The 15,316-nt window shown below is 41.5% G+C and overlaps 1 protein-coding gene across 1 annotated transcript in view; it reads right to left on the bottom strand.

Moving 5' to 3' along the window:
* Nucleotides 1-15,288, bottom strand: part of xpr1a (xenotropic and polytropic retrovirus receptor 1a) — a 66,017-nt gene extending 50,729 nt beyond the window's left edge. The window contains exons 1-3 of the mRNA XM_041039918.1: nucleotides 15,253-15,288; nucleotides 13,359-13,977; nucleotides 7,126-7,177 (exon numbers count right to left, since the gene is read on the bottom strand). Of these exons, the coding sequence (XP_040895852.1) occupies nucleotides 7,126-7,177; nucleotides 13,359-13,427 (121 nt within the window). The 5' untranslated portion in view covers nucleotides 13,428-13,977; nucleotides 15,253-15,288. The remainder of the gene's footprint in view (nucleotides 1-7,125; nucleotides 7,178-13,358; nucleotides 13,978-15,252) is intronic.
* Nucleotides 15,289-15,316: the final 28 nt, after the last annotated feature.

Genomic DNA, 15,316 nt, shown 5'->3' with positions numbered 1-15,316 from the left:
ACCTTTATAAGATTGCATTCTCATTTAACTGGAAAGCTCTGCATTTGAGAAACATATTAAGTGGCTTAGTATAAAGCTTCTGTCCATCTTTGAAGATGTAGACATCACGGCCTGTTCCTGTCGTCCTCATTCAAGTGACAGCATGTTCATAAGGCATGGAGTTCAGGAGATCATTGCCGAGATGTGCACACACATGTTAATGTTGACATACAGGGGTAGAGAGGCACAGTAATGGCAAGTTGTTGACTACAGACCTCATAACTGTCGTAACTACATTTAAGAGACTCCTCTGAGCACCACTAACCTCTCCTTCACCCCTTTCCCTGATCTAACCCCTCCTCAAAAAACATTTCTCCTACTTGCACAACTGCATCTACTACTTCTGTTCTTTATTTGCCCACTTCTCTCCACACCTCAATTCCCTTTACCCGTTTTTGCACACACTAAATTTGCACCAGAGGAAATCTTATCCTCCCAGACTCCAGTCAAATGCCCCAAATCTAAAAATACCTCCTCTACTGGAGCCACATCCTCATCTGAACTCCTCGCCCTTTCCCAACACCACAACAGTTGCTATCCAGATCCCTCCTTCTCTAAGCCAACCCATACCTTTCCCTCTCTCCTTCTCTCCCCCTCTCCTCCTCCGTCTCTTTCCTCTTCTCCTCCACATTTCATTCAGGCGAGATCTAATTCACCAATGAATAATGGATGGATGGATAGAAGACTTTCATCTATCAAGGTTCTCTTTCTCTCTCTGTCTTTCTCTTGCGGGATGGCTGTAGTGCTAATGCAGGGCAACATGCATTGGAGATGAGCCCAGGGACCTCCCACTCAGTCTGTTTGTCTGTCTACTGCCTGAAGGATCCTTCTCTCTGTTTCTGTTTCAGACTGGTCATTGACCAACCCTATTCAATCCATTTATCATCACTTTCCAACCTCCTCTTTTCTGTTCTTCATTCTGTCATAATCCTCACATTGAACAGAAAAGCAAAGACTACTTGGCACCATTCTCCCTCCCTCTCCTCATCCAATTACCTATCACCTTTTTCATTGTTCATTATCTCAGTTCGATTAGTCCCTGACCTTGGGATAGCGATACTAGGTTTATATTGACCCTGACCCCCCTGCTTCCCTCCCCTCTAATACCCTTAGAAGCCTCATCAAAAGACCAATCTCGCAATCCACAGCCACCTCTCTCCGTCACTGCTTTGTAAGCTCGAGGTCAGTTTAAATCCACTCTGGAAGCTGAAACTGCTTGGATGAAGAGAGGACTGTTGTGTAAGCTCAAGAAATTTGCAGTTAAGAAATATTTAAGAACTTGATGCCACATCTATTGTGGACTAATAATCTCCACTGGATAAAGAACCTTAAGCACATCTCCCTTCCTAGAAAGGCAGGCACTGACATACAGCCTCAAAGAATTTTTACAAATGGTAAAACAAGGTTTAGTCTAAAAGCAGCAACAATCGAATTTGTAACAAAAGAATAGCTCAGTTTGGGCAGTGAGATCCTTCCTACTCCCTTATAGTTGTCATGCACCATTTTTGCTCCGTTTTAGTTAGTTTAACTTGGATTTTCTCTATATCTACATTCTAGGTGGCACCAAGATTAAGAACAAAAAAAAAATGAACCAACCCCCACAAAAACCCAACAATTAGCGCTTGGAAGCGAGCAGCAGCAGCATCTTGTCAAAGAGCCCATCAATAATGCAGGCTGGTGGGAGACCCTGGCTGCCACACTACTGTCCTGCCTGTCTACCTGTCTGTCTGCCTGTCCATCTGTCTCCCTTCCTTCACCTCCCGAATGCCCGTGTGACCCCCTGCTATCCTGCCACCATCTGTGTGTTGTCCTAACCACTCACAGAGCTGTATAGTTTCCCTGTCTGGTTCCCCTTGGTGACTGTTGCGAATGTATCATTGATGATGTATGTATTCATTTTTTTAATCTACTGTAGAGATGCATCCGAGGATGTCCATACTTAATACAGTGTGGATATATTATTTTTTTATTGTTTATCACTTAAATTTCTTGAGCAATAACAAATAGTTCACAGAGATACACTGATGGCACATGAAGGCAACAAAGGTGGCTCCGGTGGCTTGGTCCAAATGCAGGACACAAGCAAATAAACTGATGCATCAATATTTCTGGAAACCTGTCTGAATGCAAAACGTCAACGATCAATATGCCAAAGCAAGAAAATCACGGAAATCAGAATGCTATTCCACGCAAGGCGGGCGAGGACAGACTCCAAGGGGGACCAACAACAGTAATAACAGCTGCTGCTCCATCACATACACCAGCAGAATAATAATCAGCACTGTATTACACAGGCTAGCAGCTTTCAACTAACCTGTCATCATGTTCGTCAACAACAGCAGACAAAATGGCGGGTGAGCAAGCTGCATGAACAATAGAAAATAGCAGAATAAGCGCTGGTTGAAAGGTGTACTTGAGAAAATTTGTGGCTGTGATTCAAGTTGCTTCTTTTATTAAGCAAATTGATTCACACACAGAAACAAAAATATCAATTAAGACGTAATCGGAGATAAAAGGAGCGCTGGCAGGGCAGAACAAGCTGCAACAGTGTCCAGGTTTACTGTTCTGTTTTCTCCCCTGTAATCAAATCTAGAATGTACCGAATGTGGGGGGACAGTATTGTACCAAGGGAAGCGTGGGAACAAAAACCTGAGAGGCTGCACAGTGGAGAGCAGAAGTCTGGGATGGAACAATGAACACCTGGCTCTGTGCTCGCTTTGTTCTCAGTCAATGAGAAACACAGAAAAACATTAATTTCATCCATCAGGAACTTTTGTGTTCTGTTCAGGTTTACCTGTTCTGCTGTACGCTTTTGTCTCGACTTTTGTCATGTAACTACAAAGTCAAGTTTGAGTGGTGGTTTCATGTTGCTCTTTAAGGAATGGCACTGTTCTCTCTCCTCACTCTGACAGCAGCACAGAAAATCTAGACCACTTAAACACAAACATGGTCTGGCCTGGGACTGGCTAGGCCCCATGCTGGACACACCGAGATGCACTTAATCACAGCAGTTTCCACTTGCCCATAGCATAGACAAAAACTTACCGGTACTCACAAACACACAAATACAGATATGTAAACATATTCAAAAACTGTGCGCTAATACCTAAACTTCCCTATCTCAGCAGTTTCACGCTCAGCAAAGATAACTCAGATAACCTGTGATACATTTTCATTTCGGCCTGCGGTTTAATGAGATCGTCATTCTTTGGGTAGTGGGTTGAATGAGACATGGCTGACAGCCTCTTTCAACACAATAAAACACTTTACTGACAAAAGGCTAATGAAAAAAAATTAGGGGCCACTAAAAGTTTTTAGTGAATACCATCACTTTTCTTTTTGATGGAAATGGTAAAGCAACTACACAAAGAAAATACTGCAAGCATCCTGTTTTCACACTGCAGCTTTCGTACTGTTATTGATTTGACTGCATAAAACATGAAAAGCCCTAAAGGGATATGGCAATTGATGGCCAAGCCACTAGACAGTAGTGAAAATAAGGTGGGCTTTTACTTTACTATTTAATACAGACTCTAGTGTCACATGAGAAATCATCCATTCATTATAGTTGTTTTTTTTTTGCTGATTCATTCATCTCTGACATTCAGATCTTGTGAATCAGAGGAAAAGCCATTCTCTGCTCCTCTGAGCCGCATGTCATCCCATCCCCCTCATCGGACAGTGTGTGAGCGCATGTGTGTTCATGGTGCCACACGGGAGCCCCACCCTTACTCCCAGCTCTGCGTGAATCTAACAGTGCCATCACTACCATCTTCCCACAGCCACCCCTTGCCCCAGCCCTACACAGATACCATCACAGTAATAGACAGACCATTTACAGAGCAACAGAATGAAGGACACAGTGAATGAATGAATGAATGAATGAATGAATGAATGAATGAGAAAGAAAATGAATGACTTGCAGTATAAAATATCCCCCCAGGATTAGAAAATTACTTCATAATATAAATATAAGCACAAATGGCATGTACAATATGTGAATCTTAATTGAGATACAATGAGATATACACAAACACACACAGGTTCCTGTTTAAGCTGTGTGTTTATTATCCGGGGCCATTGTTCTCAGATCTCTGAAATAATCAACGGGCTAATTGAATTAGACTGTGGCATAACTCGTTTTAATGGTTGGAACAGGGGGAACCAGAGATCCAGCCAGCTGTTCTCTCTGTTGTCATCCACTGGCTCTCCACATTACAGAGACGGGCGTGTTTTAATTACAGTTACACAAGGACCAATGGGGGGATGGCGGGAACAGGAACAAAAGAGCTTAACGAGGGGTGAAGGGTCATATGCAGCAGCAGACCCACCATAATGTGCATGTGCTGGTGTATGTCTGTTTGCGACAAGCTCTCTTAATTACTGAACATCCATCTTGTTGAAACTGAATGGTTAATCTCTCGGAAAATGGTGCTGAAAGAAGTGTATTTTCTGTGGTGTGTTCCCACAGAGGCTCTCTGCGGTGGAGGTGCTGATTGGGCAATGTCTGTTAAACAAAAGCCACACACACAGTACTGCAACACATAACACAGCATGAGAGACAATTATGCACTTATGGAAAGATCAAACCATGAACATTACACATTATTTTTTTACTGTTTGTGGCCGTGTGTCGTGAGACTCTTACAACCTGACAATGATACATATGCAGAGGCCCTGACAGAAGCTTTGAAGTGCTGTCTGCTCAGTGTTGTGTCTATCTACTGCACAGCTCTATCAGGTACAGCAGAGTGTCCAGTGAGAGAGCAGAGTGGGTGAGCAAGCAGTTCTAACTCAGTAAACTGTCTCCCTCAGGCAAGGGAAACATCTTCTGAATACCAAAAACCTTGCTTTTTGTAAGAGGGAGAGAGGGAGAGGGAGAGGAACGCACCACTGAATCAAATTCTCACAATTAGTTGTTCACTGAAGATTAAATAAAATGATCAAGGCTTAAAATTTATTGTGTCTACACTGACATCGCAATGTATGCACGTGGAATGGTGACACAGAACTTTTTTGTGAGTGCCTAGGTCCAGATCCTCTGTGGAGAGGATCTACTGGTTTCTGGCTGTCTAATGCGACAGTAAATCTTTGTGTTTTAGTTGGACAAAACAAGCAATGTGAAGCCATATGGGTGAGTGAGAGGGAGGAAAATTGTTCACTAATGCAGAAAAACATAATATAAGTGCAGTATGTTTTTTCCAATATTGTTCTGGCCCAGTTTCAATTCAATCAGATTTGAAAGACTATTAGATCTGAAGAGAAAGGGCCGCAGTAAGCTTAAATTTTTATAACACCTGCTAATCTTGTTTCTCTTATGAAAAGTCAACAAACCTCAGCTACTGGACAATATTCTTGACTGGACACAATAATGCTGTTTGTCTGCCTCTGCTGCTGTTTTCATTATGATTTCCCTCTGTTCCCATAAAATCACCAAAAGGGACAGACGACTGTCTGATTCATCCAAAAGATTTCTTCTCTCAAACACAACAAATACCACCACTGATACTCCTTTCTTTACCTGCTTCAGTGTTTTGGTAACATCCTGCGCTGTGTAAAAAAAAAAAAAAGTGTGAAAAGCACACAAATCAATAAGATTGAGTGGGGGATGTTCAAACGTCACAACGGTACCAGATGAATGGCACAGTATGATTTTCTACTGATTGATTGATCCTGTCTCTATTCATAAGACATGTTCAACTATCTTGCCACAAGCTGACAGAGGCGGAGCAGTGACCCATGAGTACAGGTCAGACCTGAGAAGGGAAATCATTTATCATCCACGTTGAGCTCGCATAGTCTCTGGAGTCACCGCTCAAAGAAGAGACAGCTCATATGTTATCACTGAACAAGACATGTTTTCCAAAGAAGTATTAAAAGAAATAGTTAGGAACAGGCAATACTAATAGAAATGCAAATATATACACACAAAGCCAATGAGCTTTCATATTTTGCATAAGAAATCCTACTGCAGTAGGTGTCCCTTCACACCTACAGCAGTCAAAAATAGTCACCAAATGGCTGAAACTGATCTTTGTGCCTGAAGCTTACTCACACATGCAGAGACAGAGTCTTTGTGATTATGTGTTAAATCTTTGACGCTCATGGACAGAGTCACATCATACTCCCATCCACATCAAGCCTGCTCAGCTGGAACTGAGCACAGGGAGTCGCAGCTCTGTGAGGGGCATGTTGCACAACACTGAAAAATCTATCAGCACACACACACACACACACACACGCACACACACTTTTGGGCCCGCACTGTAACACAGACGTGCAAGCATGGCACAGGTCACTTTCATGCAGCCACATTTCAGGACAGGACCTGTTTGTTGTTCTCCATCAGACTCTCCAGACACACTCTCACTTTAACACAGACAGAGCCGCACATCACTACATCATAAAGTACGCCTCAAGGCTGCAACTACAGAAAGTTGTTTACATCTACAAAGTGGTATCTAAAATAAAAACAAATGATTCACATTCCTTCTCTCATCACACATCACTTGCAGTCTAATGCCAAAGATTAATTATAGCCAGTTGCTTTCCTTATCTTAGCTATGTTGAGTACCACCACTAAAGACTGAACTCAAGCTCTGGTCTGTTATGCCGATGACCAGAACAATGCCGCACATTTTTAGGACATTGTTTCAACCCACATAGGTTACTGCATCCAGACAGTTTCCATGGTGCCAAACTGGCCTGGAACTGGCTAGGCCCCATGCCAGACACGCTGAGATGCACTTCAGCCACAATCAATATACAACAAACCTGAAAAGTTTCACTATTTCTGAGCACCTTTCTCCTCCCTTGTGCTGTCTATTACTTCAAGCAGGTTGGCTAAGATAGTGAGGCAGAAGGGAACGATTTGGTAATTGCCTGTGGTCTGGTTAAGTCAGAGACTCTGAAGTGAGTGGCACCATATTAGCAGTGATTGACTATTTTTAGCACATGAAGGGCTGTTATTCTGGGGATGCCCAAACAGGCCTGGAGCAGGGGGCAGTGGGTAGAGAGGTGTGTATCTGTGTGCGTGTGTGTATGTGTGTGTCTGGGTTTGTTTATGCAGACAGGGAGTCTCCTTACCTTCTATGGACGGAGCTTGGTCCTGGGCAGCATACAGCATTTCCTTGAACGCCTGATGAGGGAATGAGAAAAACAACACGTATGTTCAGAACTTCTGTGACTGAACTGTCTGAAAACACTGACCCTTGAAACAGCGAGTTTATACAAAAGACATTAATGTACTTTTGCCTGGATATCAGAATTAATGCCAAATTAGCAAAGTCCATAAAAATTATAAATGTATAGAATCAGCACCGACACATGTATGAAGTAAAAGTGGGATGAGTTTAAGATGGCCTACAAGACAACAAAGTGTAAAAACCACCCGAGTCAGTTCCCCATTAGATCCAAATGCTGCAGAGAGAAGTTTATAAAGTATATACAGTAGACTACATAAAAAGTGATTTCGGAGGGCCATGAGGCATTACACAACTGTCAGCACCATCTGCTTTTACAGTGGCATTTAAACCGTCTAAAAGCCATTTGAGAGCCATTAACTAAACACTCTCTCCACATGGGAGGATTGGAGCAACAGCCACGCAGCTGCTAATATCATGAACAATACACAAACTCTGGAATTTTAATCATCTTGTATATTTCAAGTTATAACAGAACTAGTTAGACAGCAAACTGGTGAAAAACAATAGCTCAATCTGAGCAAGAGCAAGATAGCAAAACTGTCACTCACCAAAGAAAAAGATTATACACTACAAGGCGTAACACACACACAGTTATTGCAAACAGCTTCTAAAGAATTATGATGAGAAAAAAAGAACAATGATTGTTGTTTGGACTTTTGAAATGAGCACTGAAAGTTTGAGTCAAAGATCCTTAGACATGGGCAGTTTAATAGATAACAATGTTTTTTCTCATTTAAATGGAATATTGGGGAAAGAGAAAGAGAGAGATGGGAAGACAGACAAACTGTCAGATACAAGAGGCAGAGAGACAGAGAGAGAGCTGCAGTGGTTAAATGAGGTTGTTTCTCTGCACTAAGATTGATCTTGAAGATAATGGAAAGTGACAGATAATTGCACACTGGCTCATCTGAACATATCAGTGGTAATCAGAGAAAAGACTGGAGCTGAACCCTGTTTCTCAATAAAGAATCTTTGGAACTAAATTGCCCCGGCAAAATAGAACAAATGTCTGTCTATTCAACTTTCATCATTAAGTCAGTGCATTTAAAAGTCTCAGAGTGCACAACAGTAAAATGTGCACCACAGGCCAAACTTAACTGTCATCAGTCATTTTCCATACAGCATTCAACAATGTGCAAATATGATGTACAGTTACAGGAGGAAATTGTTCTGCCATCCAAATCGGACAACCAGCATGTTTTCCCATGTCTTATCTTCTGCACATATTAAACTGCTCTCTGTGCAGGTTCCTATAGAACCTGCTGATTTTGTAACATGACAGAGAGCCAGGGAGCAGTATGAGTAATTCTATGTGTGGGTGGAAACCACTCAGAAACTGCTGTGCATTAGTAGCAGCCTGGATTGTTGATACTTAGGTTCCTCTGTGAATTACACACACAATGAGACTCCGACACTGGAGCCTAATCCAAGAGGTAAACATTTCATGTGTATGTAGCACTGTCTCTACCTTGTCTGATAAAGATCACAGGAGACAGACTGTGCATACCCAGCACTGGAGCAGGGCCCAGTCCTGGCTAATCTCTGGTGAGCTAAAAGCACACCCCTCCACCACCACCACCACCCCCCTCTTGTCTAATAGTTGGGAAATAGGCATTCAGATTCAGACAGGGAGGCATTCATTAAGATGGAGGCATTGCCATGGTGATGGGAGTGATGGGAAAGCAGGGCTGGGTGGGTCTTTGGGGAATTGGGATAAACCTTCAGGCTTGGCAGTAATCAGTGGTGAAACCTGTAGACAGTAACTATGCCAAGCCTAATGGTAGCCATCAGTTTGAATGACTGTGCATTAACGTGATGGTGACGCATACTCGGTAAACGAAACACGCACGTTACACAAGTGCCAGACTTGTGTCATTATATGTCAGACTGAGGCTTACACTGCAGAGTGTGCAGTTGATTGAATGATGTCAACGGAAGTCAATCCTTAAATAGCTGTGACATGTTGAGTGGACACTAAGCAAAATATCTGTGCACTAGATGGTCAAATCCTTCCTCTAAGTTGGTTGAGACTGCTATGCCTGTGCTTGAGGAGATCACACGGTGTGCATTATTAGTCTGAAGAGATCTCTGGCTCAAATGGCAAGTCAATAATGGATCACTTGAATGCCTTACTCTGTATTTAAGTGGATCCCTGCATGTAGGAAGAGGAGTAGAGAGGATGGGAGGGGAGGCTGAAGGGAGAGGAGGAGGGGAGCAGAGGGCAGGTCTGGTCGGGGACCAGATGTCCTCCCAGTGGGGGAGGAACGATGAGGTGAGGATGGAAGGAAGGAGGGAGGTATAGAAAAGGGGGGTTCTCAGCAGTTGCCATGCCTGTTGTATACATCATGTTCATATTGTAAAACATGCTGATAAATCACACTTACATTACACCAACTACAAATGATGTGCAATGTCGTATATTTAATGCACCATTTCAATTACGTCTGTCCCAATACAAAGCTCAGTGTACTCGTTTAAACTAGATCACTTAACTTAATTAGAGCAAGACAAGGCTTCGACTTTGAACAAACAACACTTACTCACTGAAATCACACAGACACCTGCTTATCGTCTACATACTGTAATTTCACTTTGCTGGTTTGAATTGTAAATGCGAGTCTCCACATGCACTCTCCTCCTCCTCCTCCTCCTCCTCCTCCTCGTCTAAGCTTACATGAGTGATTAGGCTGCAGATGTAAATGTGCCTTGTTCTCTCGCCCACACGTACACATGCACACACACCTGCAGCTCTACCTCCCAGTCTCTTTATACCTGTACTGTCCAACACACAGTTATATAATACACATTTAAATTCCACTGTCACAACATATAATTACTTTAAAATTTACATGCTGTATACATGCAATACATGCAAGTTTTCTTTTGTATGGAAAACCCTCGGGCATGTCGAGAAATTAAATTGAGAAGCATGAAAGTGAATTCCAACTGTTGCCAGTGAGAGTTTATGAAACAGCTGTTTGTATGTGTTTGCACTTAATAACTATCACTTTTAAAGACTCTCTGTACCTGCCAACCTACATCCCCTGCCCTTTGGCACAAGTCTCTGGAAACTGCAAGACATGACCACTTCCATACCAAACAGCTGTTTAGCATATAGGTTCATAAGTACAATCCCACAGGATAAAGCACACACCTAATTACTCGATCACTCAATCGCCTTGTCAATGCCTCCACGCTCAGCTGAAGTGCCTTACTAACTAAAGCCTGCATTTGCAGGAACAGCCGCTTTGCCGCATCCTTCTCATCTGCATAGAGACCGGCTGACCAATCTGAATAGGCACCACACAGATTTCCACACAATAGTGTGCTCCAAAAATAGGCGGAGAGTGAAAACTGGGCAGCAGGTTAATTAATCCAACTAGCACACAAAGATGAAAATATCACTTCAAACCACAGTCCATTTAGACATGGGCAGCTGTACCGCCATAGATACAGCCACTGTGGAAGTGCCACATTTTACTGCACTGGCTACAAGGAAAAATGACCTGTGCTGCAAGAATAATATGTCACTGTGTCATTTAATAGATAGACAAATGAATTACAATACAGCAGTTGTGTTGGCTGCAGTGGCCACCGCAATACCTGATGCATAATAAATACATGACGGGCTGTTTGAATGTTTGCTGAATGCACTGCTGAAGGTATCTGTACTGGTCCCTGAACTGCTTGTGTTGCACCACAGCAGTATATTCAGCCTTTGCATTTTTCAGGGTAACATTAAAATTGATTTCTTTTAAAGTCACTGTTATCTCAGTGACCCACTTCACTAAAGTTAACTGACTTTACCCCCTGAACTTTATATTTGTCCTTGTCTCTTGCCTGGTTTTCAGGGCATAAAAGCCTTGAATAAGATGTCCATCATCTGTAGGTGTGAGCTCTCGCCCTGATCTCTCCCTGCCCCACCCACTCAGGAGGTAATGGTGTTTACAGAGGTCAGACAAAGACTGAAAGCAGCAAAATAACACAAATATACATAAGCCCATCCTAACCCTATTTATAATTCAGATTTGGAGAGTAATCCCCGGTTCTGCATAATTCAACAACAGCTGCACATGTGACAATAATGTATTTGTATAGGCTGGATTTTTGGGATGGTTTAAGAAAAAAAGGAAAACATCAGCTCCATATGAATCACGTATCAATGACAATGACAGATTACCGTTGTGTTCACACCAGACTTACTGTTTAGCTTTAAATTTCATAGAAGTTAATGCAAGTATTTCTCATGCAGATATAAACTGACGACGTCCATCAATCTTTCCTGCTCACAGAAATCAGTTATTCTAGTAATTAAGTAAGAAAGCATCCTTGGATATATCAAAACAGATTATGTAGGATTCTAATATAAAACATGAAATCATCTGCTGTTGGGAGTATTTTCAAGAATTACAGTGCCTATATTGAAAATCACTGGTGTAGATATATTGCTAAAATACTGTAATATTAAAACTTTAATATTACTTCAAGATTATTATATCTTAAAAAGCTGAATAACACTGATACACGCAAGTGACAGAGAAATTCTATCATCATCCATCTCAGGTCAGTGAGTGCCGAGGCGAAGACTAGAGGTGTAAAATGGCTGGTATGGCCATGCATCTGTCCCTGGGCTCTCTGTGCGGCAGTCTATAGATACAAAGATCCCAAAAAGGCTGCACATGTATGTTAATAACCAATTAAAATAATATTACACTGTAAAGTTGTCCTCATTCCAGTGTGTTCACTACACATTTGGCATCTCTTTAATTCTCTTCCACTTGAATTATGTTTCCTGAGGATGTCTTTATAAGACACTGATGACAACATATCATTCGTGTCAGGCTGGACAGATCCAGCAAATGTCTGGTGTAGCAATTATCTACCTTCACTGTAATATTCAGGACATATTTCCAAAATAAAACCAGTGCAGTGAGCTTCTGCTGAGTCTGGGACGTAGGTTGCTGGGGTTGAAGAGAGCAGGGTCTTTGTCTATAATTCATAGAGCTAAATGGAACGGAGCAGCCTGTCCTGTCACTGCATGTCTGCACTAAAGCTCTTAATGTAGAGCCAGTAAGAAGTGAGGTGTGAAAATAAAATAGTCCTCAAGTATTGTACACCACCCAACAAAGAATGTGTGCACACAAAGATCCTAAAACCACAGACATCGGAAACCAGATAGAATATCCGATTAGATGAAGTCTTGCAGGTTGATTCAATATTTTGTTTTAGGAAAAATATCAATGACAACTACAATTTGATAGAAATAAAATTCTATGTCTACATTATTTTTCAAAACTCTGGTCAAAAACGATGAATAATTACAGATGCAAATCTGAAATTTTGATTCCTGAGAGATTCCCTTTGTGTTGAGTTAGATTTTTGCAAATGATGAAAATTAAAGCATAATCCAAAGAAGATGATTTATTTATTTTTTTTTTTTTTTTGATTGGGATTACAGTAATGGACAATAAACACCTTTTTTCTTTTTTATGTATACCCCCTTAGTTATATGATTATCAAAATCAGAAAAAAAAAATTCAAGACATGGAACAAAAAAAAATGAATGTCACTGAACTCAAAGGTACCAATATGTGTTATTGCAAAGAGAACATGAAAAATAAAAACACACTAAAGCTAAAGAATTGATTTACAAAAAAAATCCAAAATATGTATACTATGAATTGTTAAACCAAATTAATTTGTTATTTTTTTCCAGAAGAAAAGGCATTAAATTCTTCACTAAACAGTTTATTCTGTTCATATTTAGGTGTTATAAACTCAGCAAACATTAATAATAAACATGGTGAATGAATGTTCCCCATGGCTCTCAACAACCGCAGTCAATTTCCCCTCCATAAACAATAGGGCATCCCTTATCTTTCCCGTCGTTCATTGCTCTAAGGAGCAGGCTATACTGAAACTAATATAAATATATATATAGATATATATACATTTAAAAAGGCTTTTAAATATGTTTTGCCGTAGTTCATATTTACTCTTATCTTACAGTTTCCTGAAACACTTCCTAGGTAAATAGGACACATTTGTAGGAGTTTCGTCCAATTCCATATCCACAAAGCTTTTATGTCAAATACATGATAAATTTCACTTTACCTCATACTGAAGATACTGTTTCCTCCACTCAGGAGTGATGTGGGACGAAAGATGCTCCGCGAATTTCATTTTGCCGGAACAACTGTCCCCCTCAAACCTCCGTTAAATCCGAGAGCGGCTGTCCCCTTCCCCGTCGACGCTACTTTTGTTATACCAGTCAACTTGCTGGCTCAACATGCGGCGCGTCAGCCCCGGCGCACTCCGCTCCAATCTTCACTCCACTTCTGGCTCGTCCCGGTCAGTGCACTCCGAGCGGATCCCGTCCCACATACTATTTCACGGGAGGGACGGCAACGACAGCAGCCCCTCTTTAACAGGTGGTCGGACGGCAGTTTAACAGAGCCGGTGAGAGTGGCTCAGTGACTTTGCTCCGTCCCTCCCTGGGCAGGTCTGGGGACATTGCGGTCCGCCATCGCATTGAGCCACAGCGACGTGTTTGCGTCAGCAGAGCGCGCAGTGGCACCGGGCGTTGTTGGGACCTCCTGTGAAAAATGTTAGCAGTGCGGCCCGGGATCCCCTCACCTTCTACACACTGACCACAGACACCCCACTTTATTCAGTAGTTTTTGTCTGAGGTGCCGCCGTCTGGGAAGCTTGTTGTTGCTTTTGCTGTGTGTGTCTGCAATGAAAGAGAGGATAAAGTTAAATCCTATAGCCTAACAACAATACATTTCATTTACATTCCGTGTGCAGCTAATAGTTGGAACTCCATTCAAATATCACATAGCCTCTAATGACTGGAAACATGCTTTTTAAAATCATAACTGTCTGCTCTCGTTTCTTTGTCTGTCCTCTGCTAGCAATTCTGGTTGTTAAGGATAATCATACTTTTTCGCAGAGCCCTGCTTATTTCTACGAGTTATCTTGGATGCTTTAATGAGGAAAACTTTGTGTATGCTCTGGAAAAGCAGATAACTTTAAAAGAACTGGATAATAGGTAACCATTACCCACTGGGTATTTCAAAAGAATGTCATTATGCTGTCCATACGCTCCTAATTTATGGCAAAGGCGAGGAGAGCGAAGTTAGAAATCCTGTGTTTGTGTGTCAGAAAAATATATAGCTTTCAGTTGTCTGATTTAAATTTTTGCCCTCTCAGCTCTTAATTCAGTACTGTTTCGTTTTGTTAGGATGGATCTCACGAGCGAAAGGAGGGACAGCCACTCAATCTGCTGCAGAGACAGAACAGATGATAATTCATCATTGTGCCAATAGCAGCATCTGCTGGACAAACTGCACGAATGCATTTTGCCATTAAATGGCACCGTTGATTTACTTCATGACAGGTGTCAACAAAAACTTACATTTTCAAACATGATACAGATATCGTTTTAATTGCAGTAGAAGATCAAATAAACTGATCTCAGGATTGAAACTGAAACTGGACAAACTGGACTCATATTGGACGGAAAAGTATTTAAACGTGTAGTTGGTGGTAAAACCGAGGAAATTAAAACGCAAACTAAATTCGCTTGTGTTACGAGGGTGCAGATAATCACCAGGCAAAATGTTTGGCTAACCTCGGTAAGCTAACAAACAAAACAAAAACAAAATGTGGCCGAACACCACTAACTACAAACCAAAACTGTTGGTAGCTGACACGCTATGAACCTGGGGTACGAATTATATGTGAAGAGACTTCAATAACCCACTTTTTGACTTTTAATAACCCATTTTTTAAGTTCAAAGTATCAGTGGGCTAGCTTCTAACGATGGACTTTACATGTTGTGAGTTAACTGAGTGGTTACCATGCACACAAACAAACAACAAAAACGCACCCAAAAGATTTTCATGTAGACTTTGTTACCTTATTTAAAAACATAGTCGTATCAAACTAAAACATTTTCAGAGTCTTAACTGTCTTTCTTTGTTGTTTAACGTGTTTTAGTCTTACCGAAGGAGAACCAAGACGCCGAGGCTGAAACGCAACCGGAACAGTTCTTGCTAGCAGGAAGTTT

The sequence above is a fragment of the Toxotes jaculatrix genome, chromosome 6, assembly GCF_017976425.1.
Source record: "Toxotes jaculatrix isolate fToxJac2 chromosome 6, fToxJac2.pri, whole genome shotgun sequence".
Taxonomy (NCBI): domain Eukaryota; kingdom Metazoa; phylum Chordata; class Actinopteri; family Toxotidae; genus Toxotes; species Toxotes jaculatrix.
The sequence above is the reverse complement of the archived record's forward strand: the minus strand, read 5'-3'. Positions and strand labels throughout refer to the sequence as shown.